At 44.8% G+C, this 23,849-nt stretch overlaps 8 protein-coding genes across 8 annotated transcripts; 5 read left to right on the top strand and 3 right to left on the bottom strand.

Moving 5' to 3' along the window:
* Positions 1 to 27: 27 nt before the first annotated feature.
* On the top strand, positions 28 to 3,871 carry F5147DRAFT_804785 (uncharacterized protein; the record flags this gene model as incomplete). Its single annotated transcript, XM_041443336.1, has 13 exons — positions 28 to 120; positions 176 to 309; positions 359 to 407; positions 483 to 766; positions 818 to 1,008; positions 1,058 to 1,263; positions 1,310 to 1,465; positions 1,511 to 1,848; positions 1,902 to 2,275; positions 2,324 to 2,543; positions 2,600 to 2,888; positions 3,082 to 3,130; positions 3,178 to 3,871. The coding sequence occupies 13 exons, from the start codon at positions 28 to 30 to the stop codon at positions 3,807 to 3,809; spliced, it is 3,015 nt and encodes a 1,004-aa protein (XP_041291452.1). The 3' UTR covers positions 3,810 to 3,871.
* Positions 3,872 to 4,789: 918 nt separating this feature from the next.
* F5147DRAFT_653902 (uncharacterized protein) lies at positions 4,790 to 6,513 on the top strand (the record flags this gene model as incomplete). Its single annotated transcript, XM_041433819.1, has 5 exons — positions 4,790 to 4,813; positions 4,858 to 5,042; positions 5,100 to 5,290; positions 5,342 to 6,126; positions 6,175 to 6,513. 5 exons carry the CDS (start codon positions 4,790 to 4,792, stop codon positions 6,511 to 6,513), a joined length of 1,524 nt encoding a protein of 507 aa, XP_041291451.1.
* Positions 6,514 to 6,731: 218 nt separating this feature from the next.
* Positions 6,732 to 7,246, top strand: F5147DRAFT_774951 (uncharacterized protein; the record flags this gene model as incomplete). The annotated part of the gene is made up of 3 exons (XM_041441648.1): positions 6,732 to 6,892; positions 6,948 to 7,063; positions 7,113 to 7,246. The coding sequence occupies 3 exons, from the start codon at positions 6,732 to 6,734 to the stop codon at positions 7,244 to 7,246; spliced, it is 411 nt and encodes a 136-aa protein (XP_041291450.1).
* A 900-nt stretch (positions 7,247 to 8,146) lies between these two features.
* On the top strand, positions 8,147 to 11,114 carry F5147DRAFT_837884 (Alpha/Beta hydrolase protein; the record flags this gene model as incomplete). Its single annotated transcript, XM_041444107.1, has 6 exons — positions 8,147 to 8,184; positions 8,236 to 8,410; positions 9,507 to 9,899; positions 9,932 to 10,716; positions 10,764 to 10,924; positions 10,982 to 11,114. 6 exons carry the CDS (start codon positions 8,147 to 8,149, stop codon positions 11,086 to 11,088), a joined length of 1,659 nt encoding a protein of 552 aa, XP_041291449.1. The 3' UTR covers positions 11,089 to 11,114.
* A 696-nt stretch (positions 11,115 to 11,810) lies between these two features.
* Positions 11,811 to 13,128, bottom strand: F5147DRAFT_232051 (uncharacterized protein). Its single transcript, XM_041428737.1, has 2 exons — positions 12,658 to 13,128; positions 11,811 to 12,504 (listed from the first exon to the last, which is right to left on the bottom strand). The coding sequence occupies exons 1-2, from the start codon at positions 12,704 to 12,706 to the stop codon at positions 11,885 to 11,887; spliced, it is 669 nt and encodes a 222-aa protein (XP_041291448.1). The 5' UTR covers positions 12,707 to 13,128; the 3' UTR covers positions 11,811 to 11,884.
* A 454-nt stretch (positions 13,129 to 13,582) lies between these two features.
* Positions 13,583 to 17,106, top strand: F5147DRAFT_761731 (atromentin synthetase). Its single transcript, XM_041440540.1, has 8 exons — positions 13,583 to 13,712; positions 13,778 to 14,437; positions 14,488 to 14,624; positions 14,678 to 14,916; positions 14,971 to 15,804; positions 15,859 to 16,613; positions 16,670 to 16,953; positions 17,011 to 17,106. Exons 2-7 carry the CDS (start codon positions 13,969 to 13,971, stop codon positions 16,873 to 16,875), a joined length of 2,640 nt encoding a protein of 879 aa, XP_041291447.1. The 5' UTR covers positions 13,583 to 13,712; positions 13,778 to 13,968; the 3' UTR covers positions 16,876 to 16,953; positions 17,011 to 17,106.
* On the bottom strand, positions 16,797 to 18,846 carry F5147DRAFT_804777 (transmembrane amino acid transporter protein-domain-containing protein; the record flags this gene model as incomplete). Its single annotated transcript, XM_041443335.1, has 7 exons — positions 16,797 to 17,419; positions 17,475 to 17,621; positions 17,677 to 17,962; positions 18,013 to 18,157; positions 18,213 to 18,484; positions 18,537 to 18,631; positions 18,684 to 18,846. 7 exons carry the CDS (start codon positions 18,844 to 18,846, stop codon positions 17,244 to 17,246), a joined length of 1,284 nt encoding a protein of 427 aa, XP_041291446.1. The 3' UTR covers positions 16,797 to 17,243.
* Positions 18,847 to 21,096: 2,250 nt separating this feature from the next.
* Positions 21,097 to 21,294, bottom strand: F5147DRAFT_578976 (uncharacterized protein; the record flags this gene model as incomplete). The annotated part of the gene is made up of 1 exon (XM_041431464.1): positions 21,097 to 21,294. A coding segment is annotated over one exon (198 nt), but the record flags the coding sequence as incomplete, so codon positions are not given.
* Between the last annotated feature and the right edge of the window lie 2,555 nt (positions 21,295 to 23,849).

Here is a 23,849-nt window from a genome sequence, read left to right as displayed (position 1 = left end):
AAACCTTTGTGCTCGTCGTTGCACATGATGACCACGAAATATACCTCAAATTTCATTATTTTAGAGCACTCTTTTTTGTTTCCTCGTTCTATTCCCTTCATCTCAAGCAAAAGCGACCTAGTAAGTCTTTTTTCGTGCTAAAATACATACTTGGATGACTAATGCAAACACTTAGGCCTTCATCACTCCTGCACAACAGGTGCCACTTATTCAGATGCGAGTAGAACGGGCCGACCCTGGCCTGATGAAAGCATCTGTCTGGACAACAACTGTTGGCGAGCTGATTGATGAGTGGAGGGAGCTGAACACGTAAGCAAACATGCCCTGAGTCCTTTGTTTGACACTCACCGCCTTGCAGAAGTAGTATGGGACGACGCTCTAACAAACGAATGTCGACGTCCTCCAGAGTGAGGATGTCAGTCATCAAAAACTCACATTCCATTCACACAACTACTGCTTCCTTGACTCGAATCTGACATGAGCGACTGGATGAGGAGCGACGGCGAGCAGAATCCATAAGACATGAGTCGATTTTATTTTCTTTCCTTCGTTTTTATCCTCATAGCACTCCAGAAAATACACAACGAGCACGTGCTCTCTTAGCTGAGGCCCAGATTGAGGCTGGACCAGACCACCATGACAGCACACAGTATGACTTTGCTTCCTTTGGTTCTGAGGACAACAGCATGGATGCTGAGGCAACTGAAGAGGATACTATGAGTGGGCCGCTGTTCTCTGAATTTTATCACACTTGCTCTGCACAAAGGTATGTCTGAACAAATGTTTTTATGCACTCTCTTATTGCCTTTGTAACCAGGGGGGCTACCAACCGCCAACGACATGACAAACGAACACGAACACAGCGCAATCTCCACGCCCACATTGCGTGGACGGAGCAGATGCCTGCCCTCACTGATGCCTATCTACACTGGAAGTATGGGCCAGACTCACAAGATCTCGACCATCATTCTAAGCATTCATTCAGTGTCCGCAGTGTTGGTATCATGGGTATGAATCAGTCTCTTTGTAATTTTACTTACTGACAAATTGTGAGTAGACCTTTTAAATAATGTAATGATTCACCAATGGGTTGATGAACTGGGGAATGCTGCGCTCCTGCGCCACAGTCTCCTTGGTTGTTCACCCATCCAACCAACAGTTGCAATACACCTTGAGTGTTTAGAGCTCTACCATCAAATTCACCAGCGCCAGTCCTCATTCAGCATCCAGTCCATCACCAGAGTTTTGTGTACACTTCACAATGTAAGCTAATTACCTGATTTTTTATGTCATTTACAACTGCCTGTAGGTAACATATAGCCCTACATTTCGGAGTCAGTTTACTATCATGTTTGACATCTATATTCAAATTCAGTGTTCTATTCAACAATGCATCAACAACAGGCTTCATAGGAATCCAGCAGACTGGCACATGAATGGAGTATGTCCATGCTGTGCATTCAAGGTATGTATCCCTTACAACAGTCTTTCACATGCTAATCATTCTCAGCAACCAAATGAACCCAAGCTTGTCCCACGGCGATTACATAGCATGGATGGGAATCACTCCGCGAAGTGCATTGATGGCTCTGGCTCAACAGATCTCCAAATTTTTCGGAGCAATTATTTCATTCCCAATGATGTGGTTGAGCAATTCAGGGATGATGTTGAGAATCGCCCCGGTGAACAAGGCACTAACCCAAATCCCAGCTGCACAGAAAACTGGACTGCTGCAAAGACTCATGAAGAGGACAAGATCTCTGTGTTCGAGCAAACCAGTATATTTCTCATGTCCTGTCGCCATGGTTTTGTGGAATGTATCATTGAGATGAAGCGCAGTGGTGAGCTGTAAGTAATTGTGTATTCAGGTCATTTTTTAATTTAACAAAACATCACGTCAGTGCGAAGTATGGCCTTGCTGCAATCAATCAGATGCTTGATGTCTGTGGGAAAAACCAAGCTCTTGGCCATGACATCGGCTGTTCATCACGCAAGACAGTTGCCGCTAGTTCTATTGGTGCTAAGGCAGATGAGTACAACCTTATCATTGCAGTCAATGCATTCCATGGGTATGCTCACAATCGCCCATGTCAACTCGAAAATCATCCATTGTATCTGGACGGCTTTGGAATTGAGGACTTAGAGACCTGTGAACAGATTTTCTCAAGTTCCAACAGTGCTGCTTCGCTCATCTGCCACGCATCGTATTTCCATTGGGTCCAATTCCTCGACCTTCACTTTGACCAGTGGGATGAGGACAAGTACCTGGAGCTAAGTGCGTTTTTCTTGTCTAAATGCCTCTTTCTTCTGACTTAGAATCTAGGTCATTTCCTGCATAATAACTATATTCAAGCACTTCGCATGATCAATGATTTCACCCCACTACTGGACGACTTCAAATTACACCAATCATTAACAGATGAAGACTTCGTTCAATGGAAGCATGAGGAATCAAAGTTCCTCGCTAACCTTGCCCACGAGCCACCAGCCGACGTGTTTGCAGCTACATATGTGGAAGAACTCAAAAAACTCCAATCTATTGAGTTTGTTTTCTCAATTCACTTACTTGTGTTCTTGCTAATGTGCTACCTGATTCCAGGGCATGGTATGGCAGCATTACGAGTGTCCCTTTCCTTATGTACACCCCAGCAAACTTCACAGCATCATCTGGCCTCAATGTGTCAACACGGGAACATTCTAAGGCCACAGAAGCTGAGCGGACCTCAACATTACGACGACTTCAATTGCAAATGAATGTCGTCGAAGACTTTGAGCGTCGTCATGGAATCAGCAAGCGCTGGATGCTGTTAGACCCTCATTATGTGCAAGCACTAGAATACTCTGGTCAATGGTGCTTCATTCGTGTAGTCGAGGAACTAGAAGCATTAGTTGTTCAATGCTTGTTCATCAACAAAAGAGCCCGAAAGCATATAAGGCCTTGTGAAGCTTACATGAGTACACAAGTCTGTTGACCAGCTTACAAGGTACATATAAGGTGCATATAAGGCATTAAATTTTGATACAAGCCCTGATATTCAACATATATACTTTGGGCAGCATATATTGACATACATGTTTCAGGCTCTTTTGTTGATGTTTGAGTTATCGAAGGCAAATCTTTCTGGCACAGGTACAATAATTTTTCTATTTTGATTCAAACTCATGACCTGTGGTCAGGATACAAGATGCACAAGTACATATCAAAAGCAATTGTGCAACAATCTTCTGCAATTTGTACGGCACTCAACAGATACAACAAGCTGGCACCTCTGCAAGTCCCACCTCAACCAATCCTTGAGTATGCTGAGGTCGTAGGGTATGCGGCCTTAGGGGAATTCATGCTCCTGAAGCATTCACATCATGATCTACTTATGAAACCATGGGCTATACTGGAGAATCATGAGATGGCAGCTAAGTTTTTTAAACTGCTACGCTCACATGAAGAGATCACACAGTTGAATGTTGAGATGGGCAGACTTCATGCTTGGATGGAGTTTGAGGAGAAAAGCATGGCCTCTGCAATAGTTGCACTGAACGATGAAGCCTCGCCCCTCCTAGCATCTGAGTTGCAGAGGCAATATGCTGCACGGCGCTGTGTTAACAATATTCACCGTACTCGTTTACAGAAAATTTGTCTGTTGGATGGTTATACTGGTGCGCTGCATTCAACACTTTTATTGCAGGAATTGACAGAGCCGGAGGAGGAGGAGGAGGAGGAGGAGGAGGAGGAGGAAGAAGAGGGATATAGTGATGAGGTGCATGAAGAGGCTACAAGACTCGCAGATGCTATGGCTCATATCATAGTGTAGGGACCATTGATGTATCTGTTGCGCAGAAGAATGGACATTGGATCAAGATCTCACTGTGACATGAATCAATTATGCAGCGCCATCAAATTAATTTCAATCAACTATATGCTTATTGGATGTATGAATGGTAGCTACTTGTCAATTTACAGTAAAGTAGATTGAAAAATGCCAGTACATAATAACTGGCGCCATCAAAAATACAGTGTGGTGTAAACAATTTGGGGTCAGTATGGTTTTGAAGGTGCTTGAAGATCTCAATCTGATCGCCCACTAAACTATCCAAACATCATTAGCATTCAAGTTGGATCAAATGTATGGGATGAGGTTATTACCTTTGATCCAACTTGAATGCTGATGATGTTTGGATAGTTTAGTGGGCGATCAGATTGAGATCTTCAAGTGCCTTCAAAACCATACTGATCCAAAATTGAAATACAGTGCGGTATAACAATTTTGGATCAGTATGGTTTTGAAGGTGCTTGAAGATCTCAATCCAATTGCCCACTAAACTATCCAAACATCATCAGCATTCAAGTTGGATCAAAGGATCATACTGATGATATTTGGATAGTTTAGTGGGCAATTGGATTGAGATCTTCAAGCGCCTTCAAAACCAATTGTTTACACCGCACTGTATTTTTGATGGCACCATTATTATGTACTGTGCCTTCAAAACCTATGATACTGATCCAAAATTATTTACTACACTGCACTGTATTTTCGACAGCGCCGTTATTATGTACTGATATTTTTCAATCTACTTTACTGTGAATTGATGAGTAGCTACCATTCATACATACAATAAGCATAGTATAGTTGATTGAAAGTGATTTGACTGCATTGAGAAGTCAGTGCAGATCCAGCTTATGATATTACTTGTGATGTCTTTCACCGAATTTCATTTTCAAAATCACTTAAGAACCTACTGAGAGTCTGGCACTCACTGACAACATTGCACTTATACTCAGCAATTCAGCAGGATGGAGCAGGATCTCATAATTGCTGTGCGTAATGAAATTCTAATCGCTTACTAGTACTTTCTCATCAGTTTTACACCTTACATAACGTGTTGAACTCATTACTCTTGGGTATCGAGCTCCCATACACTTTGTTCCTGTATCTAGGAATGGCACAGTCAGAAATTCGCAACAACATTGCTCATCTTGACTACTTGGACTTGCACACACAAGCTGTAAGATGGCCCGCATGCATGTTGGACATTGCTAATGCTTTGTGAGTCCAGAACAACTTTATGGATGTCAAAATGACCACTGGATTCAAGTTTGTTAGGTGTCCTGGCATGTTCAATCCAACTTGTACTTTCACAACGGCACTTGATGTATCAGAGCCCATCAAGAATGAGGACAAGAAACAAGTCATTAAAGCAATATATTCTATATTCTCGCAGTCATTTGTGCACATGGTTTGTCAGCGCAAGTTCAACTGGGAGAGAATGCATCTTCCCAAGTCCATGCTTGAATGTAAGGCCATCAATTTTCTTCATTGTATGCTAATGACAGTACATAATGCAGCTTTAGATAAAACCGAACTCGTTGACAAGCCCTCAGCCAAAGATCTGACCGACTCCTCATATATCTTCCCCAATGCTTTAAACTCTACTCACAACTCTAATGACTCCTCCATGCATCTCTCCACCCAGTATGAAGACTGGCGTGATTCCATCACATCCGATGGCCTGTCAACACATCTCTCTACTATGACATTTGCTAGCACTACTCGTTCCTCTTTACATTCGCTCTCTGACGACAATGATGATGACAACGATAACAACACAGCCGAGCTCACTCTTTTATCTGAGCCAGTTGCACGTGGCACACACAATATTCGCATTCTAAAGCCAGTTCGCATCCCTAGCCCTTCACCACTCACTGGCCCTACTCAGCACAAGTACCCCTCGAAAGACAAAGTGTCAGGCAAAGCACCAAAGCCTACGCCATTGGTTGCCTCACCCACTATTCCACCAAGGCTTCCTAGCCCTCCGCCCTTCATAATCTCACCTCGCTCGCCTCCATTGAAATATCCATCAAGGCTTCCTAGCCCTCCACCATTCATAATCTCACCCAACTCACCTCCATTGAAATATGCTGTATCTTTGTGTCCTCTGCCATCACTTACATCACGCTCTCCACAACGCCAGTCTCCTTCGAAGAAAAAGATGTCTTCAGGCCACTCTATCCCAGAATTCAAGGCTGTGTCTGTGCCCTCTAGAGCACTGCCTCCTGATTTCCAACTATCGCCTAGCATACCACATGGAGTCAATAGTTCTTTGGATCCCCATGTACCATCTAGTCACCGTGTGAGTCATGCCTAATTTTTTTTCTGATGCTATACTAATTGGACTTAGGGACTTAATATGAAAAAACAATGCTCAAATCCCATGCAGATACAGACATTGTTGAAAGGGGGGGAAAATAACATCTCAATTACTAACAATATTTATTTGATGACAGCTGAAATGCACCTTCCAATTCCCCGTGATGTGGGAGCTGTTCAAATTTCTGACAACATCATGCAGGTCCTTCAGAATGTTCCTCTTCATCACACTGCGATGAATGAGATATGGAGGTGCATTCACCAAGTTGATGGCTATGGTCCCTTGTGTTGGCAGGCCATCCTTATGAAGTTAGATATTCCAGAGCTGTGTCAGGCCATTGCTTCATGTGATGGCACGTGCAACAAATGACCGCCAACTCAGTACATGTTTACGTTGCTTTTTTCTAGTGTGGCCACCGCTAACGATATCTTTCTTAGTTGAATAATTATACTTTACTATTTTGTTTGTAGTTTTGTTAAAATTTGCAGTGCATCTTTCACTCATCAACTTTGACTGAACTTAATTTTGTGACTTCCCTGATTCTCCCATTTATATAACATTTTATTAGTTTGTCAGTGTTCCCCACCATGGTCCAAGTTCAAGGTCGCCCTCAGTGCTCACGCGCAAAGCTCACGGCTACACAAAAAGCAGAACGATGCAAGCGGCAGGAAGCGTTAACTGACACTATCAACACTGCCAAGTCAGCATATGCCCAGGAAGCCGCTCACATTTCAGAGACACATGGACGGTGCATATTTTCTCTCTTTCTCTTTGGTTTATTCAAGCTAACAGTCTTTTTTTAGGTCTCTCAAATGGACACACAATCAATTGTTTCTGAGAAGCTGTATGCTATGTCAACAACGTGGAGTTAATTCTTGGAACGCCTTTGTTAGAGCCAAGCACAAAGAAGCAAATGAAGGTACGAGTTTTATTTATTTTCTACTGAGCTATTACTAACCAACATCTAGACCTTGAAAAGGGTGAACGAATCCAGCTCACTCAGTTCATCGCAGACAACAAGACCAAGCTCGTTGATGCCCATTCAAAGCTTACATTTGCAGAAAAACGAGTTTACAATATGCAAGTCCTTGAAGCCCGTTGAAGGTTCAACGATACAGCAAGGGATGAACAATGCTCCTGACTGTATCTATAAATGTTGTAAGGTCACGCGTTGCCTAGTCTGCTATACTTGAGACAACAAGTGCGTTCGACCCTAAAGGGGAAGCGAGTGCAGCAAGGATCTAGTAGTAGGTGCCAAAGGCGCTACTGGTTGGTGAATGCGAAGCGTGGGAAAGCGCAGGTGCGCGCGAGGCGCGGGAATGCGCGAAGCGCAGGAATGCGGGCGCATGTATGCAGAAACAAGAGAGGGTATGAGCAAGTTTGCTTAAGTGATGATAAGACACTAGACAAGAGGTGAGAGATGCAAGCTGAGAGATGTTATATGCGAGGTGCCAAGGAATAGATTTCAACTATACTCCGCTAGGTAGTAAATGGGTATCGTTGTGGTTCGTTTCTGGTGGGTGAGTAAGTTCAGTAATAGTATGTACTGCTGGTGCTTAAGTATGGCGCCTAAGCAGCTGTCATGTGGAGCCGAAGCGCTACCGAGTAAGGTATGTAAAGGTATATGTAAGTAAGGGTCCATGATAAAAATAAAGATGGAACGATAAGCAAATGTGAGAAATGGAAATATACGCACTAGGGAACTTGGTGGACAGTGGATGGATGCTTCTGGATGGCTGGCGCTATAGGGCGCTCAAGTGCGGGAAAGTGCGCGCGCATATACATCAGTGAAGCGCGGGAAAGGCACGTGCGCGAGTTGCGTGTTGTGCAGGAAAGCTGCGCCTCGTATAGGAATAGCTGTGGATAGCATACAGAGTGATACTACAAGTTCGTGCAGCATACTCCTTGGTGAAAACTGCAATATTGCACAAGGAGAGGCATGAGTCTCTACACCGTCAGCAGACAAACCAAATTGCACGTGTGAATCCCAAGGCTACTAGTCATGCTGTCAATGCATCCTTTGCTTCCATGGATTGCGAAGTAAGTTTTCACACTTTGACTATCTACAAAGCTGATTTTGTTACCTTATAGTGGATGGCTCTTTGTGCTCGTACTGGGCATAGAGGGTTTCTATGTAGCGGTTCGAGATAGTATTGAAGATCTTTCAGAACCCAAGGTCTTTTTTACTCAGAAGGCTGAAAAGTTCGCGAAGGATATCCTCAATGTGGAGCCACGTCATCTAGGCTTGAAACTCAAGTCTTTCATTGTGAGTGGCCTTAATAAGTCTTAATTTTGTTTTGTCAATCCTCAAGCTAATGTCTCATGCAGATCAACATGCTGCTCCTCAGTCAACAGTCCTTTGAACAAACTGATCAGTGATTGCCGCACCATGATCCAGGAAGAACTCAGGTGCAGTTTTTTCAGCTCAATTCATTAAACACACTCATCTCCTACTCCTTAGATTCAATTGCCCTCGAAAACAACATCAAGAGTTCTATCAAGATGAATTATACTAACTACAAGCAGAACATAGTCGAATGCCGCAGCTTTGCGCTTGTTGGCTGGCCATTAGGTGGGCCAGTTCGAAATCCCTCCAAGGTTGGTGGAAAATCTGGGGTAGAAAGTTTGTTGAGGGTGCTTCATCAGGGAAGCTGTCACTGGGTAAAGTTAACTGACACAGAACTATATGCATGAATGAAGGATAATAGGGCATGTGCGGCCAGAGGAGAACCTGTTTATGTGGCGAGGAAGAGAAAGAATACAGCCTCCTTGAGAACGGTGGCACAGACATGGTTATGTCCTCTGATGGAAGCTCGAGCTCTAGTGATTCGGATTAGTAGTGCACAGTAGTTTTAGATCTTTTGTTTTTGTGAATGGATTGGTACTTAAACATATCATTTTGTATAAGTTTGTGGATTGTATGTAGGTAAAAATATGTCTAATAAGTATGTAGGGATGGTATATACAAGGAAACAAAAAAGAGCGCTCTAAAATAATGAAATTTGAGGTATATTTCGTGGTCATCGTGTGCAATGACGAGCACAAAGGTTTGGTCGTCGTGGGAAACAAGGAGGAAGCTCGGGAAAGTAGCGCCGTCATGTTACAGGTACCTGACATAAGCTCTTATCATATCTACTGATTATATTGTATGTTATTTAGCAAAACTTCTCCAAAGTCAGTGCTGAGTGCTGCGGAAATCGCTGAAGTACTGCAGCATAGGATTTCCCCCCTAGTTAGTAACAGACATCACATCACATGTTTCTTACTAATAAGGGACGTTTATGGTGACACACAGGTGCGCAGAACTTAAAGCTTAAGCTTCAGAAGCCGCGAAAGGAAAATGCGGAGATCGAAATGAACAGGAGCCTCAAGAAGCGTCACTTATTTGCGGCTGGTACCGCACCGGAGACGTCGGCATCATCGAGAATGGGATCATGCGCCTCAGCGGTCGCATCAAGGACACCGTCATCGTCCACGGTGTCTCGTACGGCATCCCTGAGCTCGAGACTCACCTCCAGACCGTAGAAGGAGTGACTCACTCGTTCCTCGGTGCAGCTCTGTACCGTGCTCCTGGTCAGGAGACTGAAGGGTTCATCATTTTCTACTCGCCAACCTTCGACCTCGATGGAGTAGACGCTTCGTCAAAGCTGTTCGCCACTCACCGGGCCCTTCGGGACATCTGCTTGAAAATGATCACGCTGCCGCCTCAGTTCGTCGTTCCCATCCCTGTGAACCAGATGGAGAAGACTACCTCGGTACTTGTGCGCGTTTGATCAGTCTGTTCAAGCAAGGCCAGCTCGAAGCACATCGCTCGCTCGGAGGAGCTTCTGAGCGAGGCACGTGGCGCTACGTTCGTCGCGCCGTCCACGGAGACGGAGAAGGCGCTTTCCAAGATATATGCTGGGATCTTCAACCTCGCGGAAAGCGAGATGTAGCGACAACTTCTTCGAACTCGGCGGTACCTCCATTGATGTCATCAGGTCAGTATAGACTTCCCGCCCTAAAACGGCTCTCACTAATGCATATCATCTTCAGACTTAAGCGCGAGGGAGAGGCACATTTCGACCTTCCTGAGATCCCCACCATCCAGGTCCTTAAGCACCCCGTGATCTCGAGCCTCGCCAACTATGTCGACTCCCTGCTCTCCAAGGACAGTCAGACTGAAGAGTACGACCCTATCGTTCCCCTTCAGCTGACCGGAAACAAAACTCCGATCTTCTTCGTTCACCCCGGTGTCGGAGAGGTCCTGATTTTCGTCAACCTCGCGAAATACTTCCAGAACGAGCGTCCGTTCTACGCTCTCCGTGCTCGTGGCTTCGAGCCCGGCCACCCCTTCTTCACCTCTATGGACGAGATGGTGTCGTGCTACGCCGCAGCAGTCAAGAGGACCCAGGCGACTGGGCCATACGCCATCGCGGGCTACAGTTACGGCGGTGTCGTCGCGTTCGAGGTTGCCAAGCGACTCGAGGCGATGGACGAGGAAGTCAAATTTGTTGGTCTGATCAACATCCCTCCTCATATCGCGGACCGCATGCACGAGATCGACTGGACGGGCGGCATGCTCAACTTGTCGTACTTCCTCGGTCTCATGATGCTAATGATCTCGCGCCCGCTCTGAGGCCGATGACGAGGAAGGAGCAGCTCGAGGTTGTGTGGAAGCTGTCTCCTCCTGACCGTCTCGTCGAGCTCCAGCTGACTCCTGAGAAGCTGGACCACTGGGTGGACATCGCCGGGTCCCTGATCGAGTGCGGGAAGGACTACAACCCATCAGGCTCAGTTTGTATGTCTTTTCTTCTCTGACTTCATTGTCGCTTGCTCATATGGCGTGTCTCTTCAGCTGCTACGGACGTTTTCTACGCCATTCCTCTGCGCGGCAGCAAGTCAGACTGGCTCAACAACCAGCTCAAGTCATGGTCTGGGTTCAGTCGTGGCGAGCCATCATAAGCGGACGTGCCAGGGCAACACTACACGTTGATGGACTTTGACCACGTACCACAGTTCCAGAAGATCTTCCGGGGTCGTCTCGAGGCCTGTGGCCTGTAAAAATTTAGATTGGCGTATCATGTTTATATCTGTCTTTCGCCAGTATCTATTCAACTACTTACACTCGGAGTATATCAGGATGTGTTTCATACCTAGTAATTCACTTGACTAATTACGTCGTCATGCATCTATCGTTGTCTTATAACAAAAATCGATCATAGCATAATAGAAATGATTCTTTGCATCTTCTCATGATATCTGGTGTTCTGAGCCCACCGTTTTTAGAGCAACACATGAAAACACGATTAACATTCTACGACAATTGCGGTTAATGTGCCTTGGTCACGCCATCAAGTGTTTGCTTGAATTCTTCTCACTACTTTGCCAGACAGTTTGCGATCGTGTCCTATATCACTTGATTTGTGTTTTTTGTTGCACTTCGGCCATCGAGGTACTTGATTTATTTCAGGAGGCGTTGCCAAATACGATACACCGTGACCATCTACCACCAACACGGTGACTTATTGTGAATTTTGGTTGTTCAGGCTTACTGTGCACTTCTATGATAGACCCGGACGCTCCCCGGCTCCTACAGAGTACATACGATCAACAGGCTGGCGAAGATACGACTGACTAGTAAGACATTTGTTTCAGGGCCGCTGGTAGTTAGATTTTATTTTGCGCTGAGCGGTAATCATTTTTACCGCGAAAAATACCTCTGGTGCGTCTCCAGTGCACGGTGACGTGCTTGCTCACGTTAATGCTGATAACACAAGTGCTTTGCGATTGCATAAAAAACCCAGTCCCTTTTGAGTGGAAAATAATGTAACTCGTGATAGTCCAGATGGTTTAGCAGCTCTGACGACAAATTTTTCTGCAGGACAGTGCCCGTAAACAACGTCCAAGTTATGGGGTACCGGGTAACACAAACAAATGGGTCAGGGCTGTGCCATGAACAGAATAATTGTGGATAGTCATATTTAGCAATGTTAGAGCAATAGCTCTTCATATGCAGGATGTACTCACCAGGTGTAGCCGACGAATCATGGACTCTGCGCACTAGCACGCGGGTGGACAAAAGCTTCAACTCGACCTCAAGACAGGTATTATGATGAGTTGAATCCAATTCATGAATGCGCTCGCATGTTTGCGAGTCGGACTCCCTATGGTCGCGATACCGAGGAAATTCGGACGAATTCATCTCACATCCTTCCTCAAACGCAGAAGTAGTGCTGTCTTCTAGCATAGATATAACCTTGTTTGCACTTTCAGACTTCCGTTGTCGGGATAGTAGTGCTGGCTGGTGGCAGAATTTTTTATGAGGAATCGTGCTGGCACAACCGGCAGAATTGTGTCCGTCGTGTGAGGTGTTATCAACTAGTGGCCCATCAGTAAACCGGCGAGTTCTTGGTGGGGATTATGCTGACTATGGTGCTTTTACATAGTCATATATTGCATTATATTCCAATGTGACGAAAACCTTTCCTATATATTACGATATCTTCTTCTCACAGATTCTCTGATTGGCACTACCATTATCTCGCCAACAGATTTCGGTGGAAGACGTGCATGTAGACATTCGGGTGTCGACGAATTGGCTTTCCCTTGGCAACGACCTACTATTGGCAACGAAGATTTGCTCGAATTTTGCCAGTGATTGGTTCAAGCGTGTCCGATGCCAAGAGATTGCAGACTGAATGTTGCCCACATCCAAAAAAAGGCATTCAACGTCAGCGGCGTAAGCAACAGTTCATAAGAGGGTGGTTGCAGTGAAAAGGTCATCTTTCGCTGTCACGGTGAACCCCTGGAGTAGTTTGATAATGATTCTGCCAGATTCTGCCTACAAAATTCTGCCATGCGGCTGCGGGCAGAACTAGTTCTGCCAAACCAGCTGACATTTGAATTTCTGCCCACAACACTGATAGGAATAAGGCTGCATGGTTTACGGTGGCCAGGTACCAGTGCCCGCTCTCAGAGTGTTAGTACCACGGTAAGTACGGTGTGGTTGGTGGTAGGCCTACACCACCTGAGCTGCCGCTTTAGGCCGTAGCGATATACTGAGAAAACTATTTACAACACCCGAGGTTGGATATAGATATGGTACATAAATAGATTTATATAAGGACTGATATAGATAGCTTAATGGGTATAGCTTTGTTGTGAACTTACAACGCTCCAAGCCGAATGCATGGGTTCGAACCTGCCGTATTTCATTTTAAATTTTTGTTTACTTTTTCAGAACGTGGTATATATCTTGTATAGGCTGCTTCCCAGCTCTCGAATAGCTCGAAACCAAATCTCTCACACAGATGGGGAGAAAATTATATAGGGCTCATTGACACCTTGACCATTTTTGGGCTCTCCAATAGGTTTTTGGCAGTCGACGGTGTAATGGAGGATACTTGATTAACAATTCGAAAACGATCAATGATTACATAACTTGAGGATCGTCTTTACACCGACACTGTACTATGCATATGGGCTTTCCTGAGTATCGCGCGAATTCCAGACCCTTCCGATACACAATTGAGCATTTGCGTACAAGCAAAGCATATGTTAGCACCTGTGCATATATAAGAAAGCTAGTGAGTGCTCAACGTCCTAGAGTATCACTGCTTTAGAATTTACCTTGCAATGACACCCGTCGCAGCCTCCCCCACCACCTTCAAGTCCTTTGTTACCTCTCCACAACCTAATACTCTCCACGACGTCATCACTCAAGCTGTTGACCGTTATCCGTCCCACGAGCTTGGTTTCATAACTTCCTCAGCACATGACTCCTCCATTCAGACGAAGACCTTCAGAGTGTTCAACCATTATGTTCGCAATCTTGCACGTGCCATGCTAGAGTGGGGCAAACCCACACGTTCAGTCGTCGTCGTGTACCTGACGGAGCACGAAGACAATATGGCAGTTGTATGGGCGTGTTTGTTGGCCGGCTATGTGCCCTTCTTCCAGCCTGCACTTAGCGCGCACCAGGCCCACAAGGAGGGCCATGTCGCCCACATCAAGAATTTGTTTGGGTCTGCTATTTGGTTGACCGACGAACTTGGGGCCGAGCAGATCAGCACCATTTCTGGTCTGGAGGTGCACCTGCTCTCCGAATTAAAGGCGTCGGCGGAGACATTCAACGTCTCAGCTGACTGGGTTGCATACGAGGCCAAGGCAGACGACGAGGCGATCCTGTTCTCGACCTCAGGGTCGACTGGATTCTCGAAGGCGGTCGTGCACACGCACCGCACAATTATTGCTGCATGCCGTGCGAAAGGCCAAAGCCTCGGCTTGACATCCAAATCTCGATATTTGAACTGTAAGACACACGTTGCTTAACTTTATTCTTAAATTGATCATGACTTTCAGGGGTCGGATTTGATCACGTCGGAGGATCATTGGAAATGCACATCACGCCTCTACTATGTGGCGCCTCGCAACTCCATGTGCACGTATCTGCTATCCTTGCTGACCCCCTTCGGCTGCTCCGTCTGATCGACGAAAAGGCATGCCAAAATTCGACCATAGCTTGATGTGTCTCTTATCATTCTATTTATAGTCAATCGAAATCACTTTTGCCCCGAATTTCCTGCTCTCCAAGCTCACTCGTGATCTGGAAAAGCGCACCGAGCTCTTCGGATGCTTCGACTTATCCTCCATCAAGCGGATCATCAGTGGAGGTGAAGCTGTTGTTCTCAAGACCGCCCAAGCGTTTGTTGCTACCATGAAGCAGCTTAGCAAGAACCCCTCCACTGTATCGTTCATCCTCTCTCCTGGGTTTGGAATGACAGAAACATGGTAAGACTAATTAAACCATACGGGTATCTAGAAAAATTGATGAGGATGCTGCAGTGCCGGATGCATTTACCATCTCACGGATGTGCTCGCAACCGAGACTGCTCGTGAGTTCCTTGATCTCGGGAGACCCATCGATGGTTGCGAGATGCGCATCGTTGACCCCGCAGACGGCTCGACCCTGCGCCCTGACGGAAAGAGCGGCGAGCTCCAGGTTCGCGGACCGATGGTATTTGTACGCTACTACAACAACGCAGAGGCTACGTCCTCCAGCTTCGTCGATGGGGGCTGGTACCGCACCGGCGACGTCGGCATCATCGAGAATGGGATCATGCGCCTCAGCGGTCGTATCAAGGACACCGTCATCATCCATGGTGTCTCGCACGGCATCCCTGAGCTCGAGACCCACCTCCAGACCGTAGAAGGAGTGACTCACTCGTTCCTAGGTGTAGCTCCGTATCGTGCTCCTGGTCAGGAGACTGAAGGGCTCATCATTTTCTACTCGCCAACCTTTGATCTCGATGGAGCAGACGCTTCCGCAAAGCTTTGTGCTACTCACCGGGCCCTTCGGGATATCTGCGTGAAAATGATTGGGCTGCCGCCTCAGTTCGTCGTTCCCATCCCTGTGAACCAAATGGAGAAGACCACTCTCGGTAAACTGTCTCGTGCGTACTTGATCAGTCTGTTCAAGCAAGGCCAGCTCGCGAAGCACATCGCTCGCTCGGAGGAGCTTCTGAGCGAGGCACGTGACGCTACGTTCGTCGCGCCGTCCACGGAGACGGAGAAGGCGCTTGCCAGGATATACGCTGGCATATTTAACCTGGCAGTTGACGAAGTGTCAGCCAGCGACAACTTCTTCGAGATCGGTGGTACTTCCATTGATATTATCCGGTGAATATACCTGTTTCCGCCTTCAAACGACCGTTACTGACACATAATCTCCAGGCTCAAGCGCGAAGGAGAGGAATATTTCAACCTGCCTGAGATCTCTGCCATCAAAATCCTCAAGCACCCTGTTCTCTCGAGCCTGGCGAACTACATCAACTCCTTACTTTCCCAGGGCACCCAGACTGAGGAGTACGATCCCATCGTTCCCCTCCAACTCAGTGGAAGCAAGTTGCCCATTTTCTTCGTTCACCCCGGTATCGGCGAGGTGCTTGTTTTTGTCAATCTCGCCAAATACTTCCATAATGAGCGTCCCTTCTATGCTTTCCGTGCTCGTGGCTTCGATGCCGGCCACCCTTACTTCACCTCCATGGACGAGATGGTTTCCTGTTATACCGCAGCAGTTAAGAAGACTCAGGCGACGGGACCATATGCCATCGCAGGTTACAGTTACGGCGGTGTTGTCGCATTTGAAGTCGCAAAGCGGCTCGAGGCGATGGGCGACGAAGTTAAGTTCGTCGGTCTCGTCAACATCCCCCCTGATATTGCCCCTCGCATGAATGAGATTGATTGGACGACCGGCATGCTTCAATTGTCGGCCCTCCTTGGTCTCATGTCGAAAGATGATGCTAATAATTTGGCTTCTCCACTGAAACCGCTCACGAGGCAGGAGCAGCTCCAGTTCGTGTGGAATATGTCACCTCCTGAACGAATTGTCGAGCTCCAGCTGACGCTCGAGAAGCTTAATAAATGGGCGGACCTCTTCGCGTCTATCATTGATTGCGGATTAGATTACAGCCCATCAGGCTCAGTCGGTATGTCTGTTTACTTTGTCACTTTAGAAGCGCTTGCTCATATGCCAACCCCTTAGCTGCACTCGAAGTTTTCTATGCCATTCCCCTTTCCGGAACCAAGATTGACTGGCTCAACAACCAGCTCAAGCCATGGTCCGCCTTTAGCCGTGGCGAGGCATCATATACTGATGTGCCTGGGGAACATCACACGCTGATGGACTTGGAGCATGTCCCGCAGTTCCAGAAGATTTTCCGGAGTCGTCTCGAGGCCCATGGGATGTAGATGTTGGGTTGCGTATTCCGATCATATCTTGTTTTGCGTCGATGTCCGATTAAACTATATAGTGGGAGTCCATTTGTTCTGTACTTAATTTGTTATACATCTTGAGTCTTGACGTGCCGTAGACCAGACACGTACGTTTGGCGAATCCTGAACGATAACGTCGAGCACCCACTGAGGTGGTACGGAACCTTGTGCACCTGTTGCGCGCTGCGAGATAACAGGTGTTGTATTCTTCCCAGTGGTACATTAGGTAACATAAGGTTAAGCGTAAGAGAGTCGAAGTACTATATCATACCAAAGTTCATTACATCCCACGGCATTCAATTAAACAAAAACGCACGTTCAAAGATGTATTACCATTTGGTGCCTCAACTGCTGACGTCCAATGGCGAGTGGCAGCTAAACGCCGCAGAACTCGAGCTTTGAAACGCGGTCACGATCGTGTTGACGGCCGAGTACGCGCTCAGAATAGCACAAGCCAAGCATGCGAGTGTGAGAAGGAAGTTCCACGCGGCGAAGAGGAAGTGCCAAATGTTATAGAAGACTGGCGCAAGGGTTAGATTTGCGCAAGGGAACTCTGTGTAGAAGATAGTACGTACCTGCACGTTTCCAACGCGAGATATCTGTCCATGAGTCAATACGGTGGGCGTAGGGGTTATTGATGTCAAATTCCCCGTCGTCTTTTGCGGCATCTACTTGCAAGAAGTAACCCATGATCATAAATGGCGGGAAGGTATATGTAAACTCTGAAGGGTGATTTAAGTCGTTATGAGAGCAACCAGAAAAAAATTGAATACTCACGGAAGATGCAAACGGCAGCAATCAGCGACGAGAGGGCGCTGAATTGCGGGATGGCGGATGCAATAACGAAGGCAATGGCCCAATACACTATGACAAAGATGGCAAAGTAGTATTTACCCCGAGTCGCAGTCAACACTGGGAAATCAAAGATCGCCACGAAGATGTTGTTATAGATGATTTTGACACCAATATTGCCATATAATGCGGCGGCAATGATACCAGCGGTCAAAGAAATGGCGTTCCCCGCAGTCTGTAGGCCATAAGTCGAAATTCCCTGATTAGCCGGCTGCAAGAGCATCGTCATTAGGATTTCAAGTTAAGAGAGAAAGGACGGACGTTAACAACATATTGGCCTTGGTATGAATAAACGAAGAGACCGAAGAACATGTATACGATGAAGATGAAGATCTGGGAATACGCCATAGCCTTCCAGAAATCCATTGGGCGCCGCATTTCAGCCATAAACTCCACAAAAATCATGCTAAAAGAATTTGTTCATTTGCACATGATTGTTTTTATGAGTCATGATGACTTACGCTCCACCGTATGAGAACACAATCTGCATGATACCATTGAGCTGGTTCTCGAAAGCCTGTACGTTGATAGCCTGAGTGATCACAGGGCCAGAGTAGGCGACTGCAGTATAGTTAGGTGGTGAGTTAGCCGCAAAGGCCATCGTCATAATCAAGACAGTGATATTCAGCCAGATAGCGATATTGGCGATCGAGCCAAACTTCTGAAGAGTCCGAATTTGACCAAGAAACATTCCAGCTAGGGTCCAGACGACGTTGCAGCCGCTGAAGCATAGCTATAGAAGGGCAAGTTAGATGTCAATATGCGCCAAAACATGACAAGGTCACCCTAAACTTTGCCATCTGCGAAAGACCTTGGCCATTTTGAAGAATAATGATCCCAACATTGAACACGAGCTGCAAACTTTGCAAAATGTTACAGACTGTAGATGCACGTGATCAATCGATTTTCTACATCGATGAGTGTTTGCGTACGATTCCCGAACCAACGGCCATAGATGCGTTGCCCTAGTTCTCCGAAAGACTTGACGGGATACCTTTCCGAGTCCAGTTTCAAGAAGAGCCTCCATAGAATGAAGCCACCATATGCAGCCAAAATGCCGAAGACGAAGAAACAAGCTACATCAGCAAATGTCATCAGCAAACTATTGATTTCGTCACAGGTGTCACAAACCACACAAGGTTCCACAAGGTGCCACAAGGCACCACAGGTCTCACAAACTTCACAGACATATAATAAAATATCACATCACCAATGCTAATAATGTCTATAGATAGTACAAACCAACATAAATATGTGAATTTTAACAAGTATCCCTATCTTTTGCTAATCATGATCTGACTAAGCTTGTACACCTTGTACACCTTGTACAATCTGTACAAGCTGTACAAAGACTTACTGAAATTACTAGTTTTCTAACCTTATTATCTACTATCCTCAGTCTACTATATATTGTTGTAATATAGTTGTGATATGTGCTATTTGACTTGATTGAACCTCTTTTAAATACTAAAATTGCAATATCTCTTGATCCTGTGGACCAAATTTGATGAATGTTGGTTCATATTAAAGCCCTGATTTTTCTTCATAATTGGTGATATAAAGCTAACAAAGTGTTCGGAAAGTGGATGAGATACATATTAATATCTATTGTACAAAATCTATTGGCTCTGAGTGAAATAGGACATGTAGATATATTAAATAAAGCAGTTTATCATTCAATTACAATTATATCAAGCCACTGTACGAGAATTTATGTAGCAGTAAATAGAATGGTGGTGTTGTGGTGTGATAATTGAATGGACTGACTTAGTGGAATTTTCGCATTTTGTCATGTGACATTGGTATATATTTTTATTATTGTGAGGATATACAAATGGTCTTGTGGCCTAGTGGTAATAATGCTGCACTTATAATTACCTAATATGTTAGGTTCAATTCCTGCCAGTTGCAAATTATAATGTGTGAAATTGATCATGTGATGTGACACTAACACACTTTAGTGACATTTTTTTTAGCATTTGTGCTTCGAAATCCACAAGCTTTCCACACTGGAAGCATGAAAGACTTTTTCAGCATGAAAAATATTGAAAAAATCCTAAAAAAGGTTTAAATAAATTTCATGATTGTGTTGCCTGCAAAATGCTGGTCAAAATTTGAACTTTCTATCTACTTTTGCGTGATGCAAAGAGTTGATCTTAGTTAAATCTTAAGTCACTGTTCATCGACAATATTGTCTCAACACATAGTTTAACAATTTGAACAATTTTGCTCCAGTACAAATCTAGACAAAGCTTTGACTTTGTGGTGTGATAGCGAATGAAGTTTTGAATAACTTTTGTCAACATTTGTTGAACTGTAAAAGTTGATGTTTTTTTTACCCTTTTGCTAATGTTTTTGTTGCCTAGATATCTTGAATGAAGTTTTTATTATACTTCAGACAATATTCAATGTAGTAATCAAGCTTAGATCATCATTTTGTCCCTCACTTTTGTTTACCTTTGTTCAAGATTCAAGTAGACTTCTTATGACACTATTATTTTATATGCCAAGCAGTAGAATCCATTAACTTTCTTGCAGTTACATATATTAATCTTACTGTGAATCAAAAGTTTGTTTGGATTTAAAATGCTTTCAAGAGAGAATTTTGTGTCATAACATCAGTTAAAGCTTATTAGTATTTTAAGTGTGGTCAGGAGAAGGATTTAAAATGATATGAATAACACGCAAGGCCGCTCACAGCAGAGCCTGCTTTTCCGAGTTATGTATACTGCCATAGCGGGAATCAGTAGATTCAATCATTCAGATCCACATTTGTGCGGAAGGCAATCCTAACACAGTGGATACAAATTTTACTAATCTCGGATGTCGATCCACACCTGTGTGGATGGCAATCCCAACTATGCGGATGGCAATCCCAACAATTTTCTGACTGTGCTCCCCCTGGCCCCAGCAGTCTACAGTGTTCCAGTACTGGGATACATCTAAAGGATCAATGAAATACGTTGGAAGGTTTTCAAGCGCATCTAGCTGCCCAACGTGTCTAGCCAGATTCGCCCTCTGTGTCCAGCCATACTCGCCAGCCCATGGTGTTCAACCACTCGCCCGCCCTCTGCATCCAGCCCCACTAGCCCCTCACAGTGCCAGCAGCACCCTCCCCAAAAGTGTTCACCATTATCTCGTACACCAGCGTGCCCATCTCTTCTTCTGAATGGCTTGATGAATATGCTTCTTCAAGCGACTCGTAAGCAAAATGTGAATCACGGGAAGTTCAGGATCATGAAGAGCTTCCCCAAGGAGGTGGATCAGATCGGTGACCATTACAGGCTGGCATTAATTGAGGGCATCGACAACGAACACCAGAGGCGGACACTCCCGCAGCTTGAATTACAGGTGCCAGAGAGGCTGGCGAAATAAGGCCTTCATTTGATCGTGAAGAGACTTACTGGACTCTAGAACCACAGGATCCTCGCAGATAGCTCTGTTCACATCCTTCTGGATGCTGGGAAAATTGCCCATGAGCTGGTAGGCAAGGGTCACAAAGAAGCATCTGGTCGTGCTACGTTTTGTGTGCTTGTGCGAAAAAGAATGTTCCCGCAAGCCTTGTTTCAATTTTTGTCTCCTCTGTCATTTTCAGACCTTTCATCCTCTCGACCACGGTGAATGTCAAGGCAGACCTGCCATGCCATGCAGCCAAACGATTTGACTCTTCTCTTACTTTCGTGGATGAATTTGAGAATGTCCACTTGAGTCCCTTCCAAACATTTTGGATGGGGGTGGCATTCGGGGGAGTCGTTGACCTGCACCAAACTGGTTTGGTGCATGGATGACTAATGCTCTCCCACGAGCCCGATACCCTAGAAATCATTATGAACAATCTTCCTTTACTTTATGGTTCAGACTGCAGTTCAGATAGTATTTTCATTTCATTTCTCAGATAGACTCAGATAGGCTGAGTATTTTTGTATATTTAATTTTGCGGTAAAATTCTGCTTAGTCAGCAGCAACAATGACTCAGACTGAATCCCACACATGTCAAGTAAACAGTGAAAAATAGTTCTTGCATAAGTTGCCTTGTGGGAACTTTCTTAAAACCCTAAATACACAGCTCGCGTCATTTCTACGGTCAATAAAGTAACATCATAACAAGACACCAACAAATAACATAATCAGTCTGTTACTTAATATTTGTCACATGATACTAAGTCATATGACTCTAACAGTCAGGTGACCTATGATCCTAAACCAAATCATGACAAAGCAACCTTTTGAGATGACTAAAGCTTGATGACACAAATTATAAAGCACATGACTAACAGTACAATAGTATTGGTACAATCTGACTAAGCCTATTTCCCTTAGAACGTGGGAAATAGTAGCACAGCCACCCTAATTTATCTATATAAGACCCCACTTTTTGCCAATAAAAGTATGCATATAGGGAACTTTTAAGCCCCACAAAATAAATTTGAGTGTGAAGTGTGATCAGTATCAACAACAGTGACAAGAGCTGTTAAGCAACTAACTGAGAGGTCATTGTAAGCAACATCCAGCAATACCTTTAGCTCATCGTCAACAACTGTGAAATATCTTGAGCTCACTGTGCTCAACAGTGAGCAAACTTTTTCTTTGATTTTCTACTGGTGAACCTCTAGTCTCTTTCTTTTCTTTTCATTCTTCTTTCTCTCTTTCTTTTTCTGTTTCTTTCTTTGTTTCTTTCTTTTCTTTTCATTTGTCTCTTTTTTTGTTCAGTTCGTTCACGTCTTAGTGTTATTGTCTGAATTTGTTTCAAGATCTTTGTGTTGTCTTTACATCCATCTAAGCACCGGCTTAGTGGGAAGACTTCAGAAGTTGATAGTGACGCTTGACCTCACTTGTCTGAGTAGTGATACTGAGCCAGGGTTTTCTTTGTCTGCTAGACTTTAGTTGTTGAATAGGGGACTTGGTACTGAAATCCAAGGACGTCCGTTCCTGATTCTGTTTAAATACTCATCATGAGTTCCTTGGCAGCAGGTTCAATAGTGAACTAAGAGTTCTACTGATCACTGATTAGTCCTGACCTTTGATTCTACCTGTTTGTGCTGAGGGGGTGATTGTTATAACTTTGCACAATTTTTCTGTAGTAAATTTATTACGAGAAGCATTGTTACTGAAGGAAGGGTTTCTATCATCAATCTATTTCTTTTTTTTATCAGTACCGTACTGTTGGGCTGACTTTTCTTTGTTCTCTAATCACTGCCATACCGTTGGAGTGATTCATTTTCTTTTTGTCATCACCATACCGTTGGGCTGACTACATTCTGTTTATTTTTTTATTACATCCATACTGTTGGATTAACTGGTATTGCTACTGACCTCACAGGAAGTACTTTTGTCTGAACATAGCTTAGTAAAGTGTAAACAGCCACCCACGAACAACCACATTATCAGTCATTGGTATTTGTCTGAATCACTGACCGTGGAGATTTTTGATTTTGTAGGTGTTTATCTATAGATCATCTATCTAAGAAGACATCGTGATCAGCACCCAGGACAGCGACCTGGGACAGCTTCTCCCAAGTTCCTTAGGCCATTGCTAGAAGCTCGCTGGGGACTATCAGTCGGGTCAGAGAGCCAGAGGGATGATACGGGAAGGAGATATTGACATTGATTCTGGTCGCGCATAGGCAAAGGTTGATGATAGAATGCGAGATAAGTCGGGGAAGCACTGGTTAAGTTCGATGGTGTTATTAGAAATGGTGATGGTGATGGGTATATCGGAAGGGATGACATACGATGCCGATAAGTAAGGAATCGATGCCAAAGTTGTAACTTGTAACATCAAAGTTTTGAGTGGTGAAATGATTGAGCAACAGAGATATCAACACTTACAAAGAACATCTGAGATACAGCAGATAATTGGTGCAGTGCCAGTTGAGTTCAAGGACGATTGGGCACTTATCTGGCTGCAGGTCCGAACTGGAGGGGATGAGGCTGCTGCATGGCCTAGCACAGGACATTAAACAAGTAGTCAAATTTTGACTCTCGAAGGATGTTGAAGCTGAAGTGAATGCATTCTGTCATAATATTGCATTCCCAGAACGATATAACTAGAGCATATCTTTCTTCAATCCTACAGTACACTTTGATAATCAAAACTG

Source organism: Suillus discolor (genome assembly GCF_016758755.1).
Source record: "Suillus discolor strain FC423 chromosome Unknown F5147scaffold_36, whole genome shotgun sequence".
NCBI lineage: Eukaryota > Fungi > Basidiomycota > Agaricomycetes > Boletales > Suillaceae > Suillus > Suillus discolor.
The sequence above is the reverse complement of the archived record's forward strand: the minus strand, read 5'-3'. Positions and strand labels throughout refer to the sequence as shown.

Bases quoted from the DNA above. Each gene is read 5' to 3' on its own strand.
- F5147DRAFT_761731 (XM_041440540.1), top strand. From the start codon at position 13,969: ATGCTAGAGTGGGGCAAACCCACACGTTCAGTCGTCGTCGTGTACCTG. The intron at 14,438-14,487 runs GTAAGACACACG...CATGACTTTCAG, and splicing joins CAAATCTCGATATTTGAACT to GGGTCGGATTTGATCACGTC. The intron at 14,917-14,970 runs GTAAGACTAATT...AGGATGCTGCAG, and splicing joins TTTGGAATGACAGAAACATG to TGCCGGATGCATTTACCATC.
- F5147DRAFT_232051 (XM_041428737.1), bottom strand. From the start codon at position 12,706: ATGTCTACATGCACGTCTTCCACCGAAATCTGTTGGCGAGATAATGGT. The intron at 12,505-12,657 runs GTGCCAATCAGA...ATGGGCCACTAG, and splicing joins CTGTTGGCGAGATAATGGTA to TTGATAACACCTCACACGAC.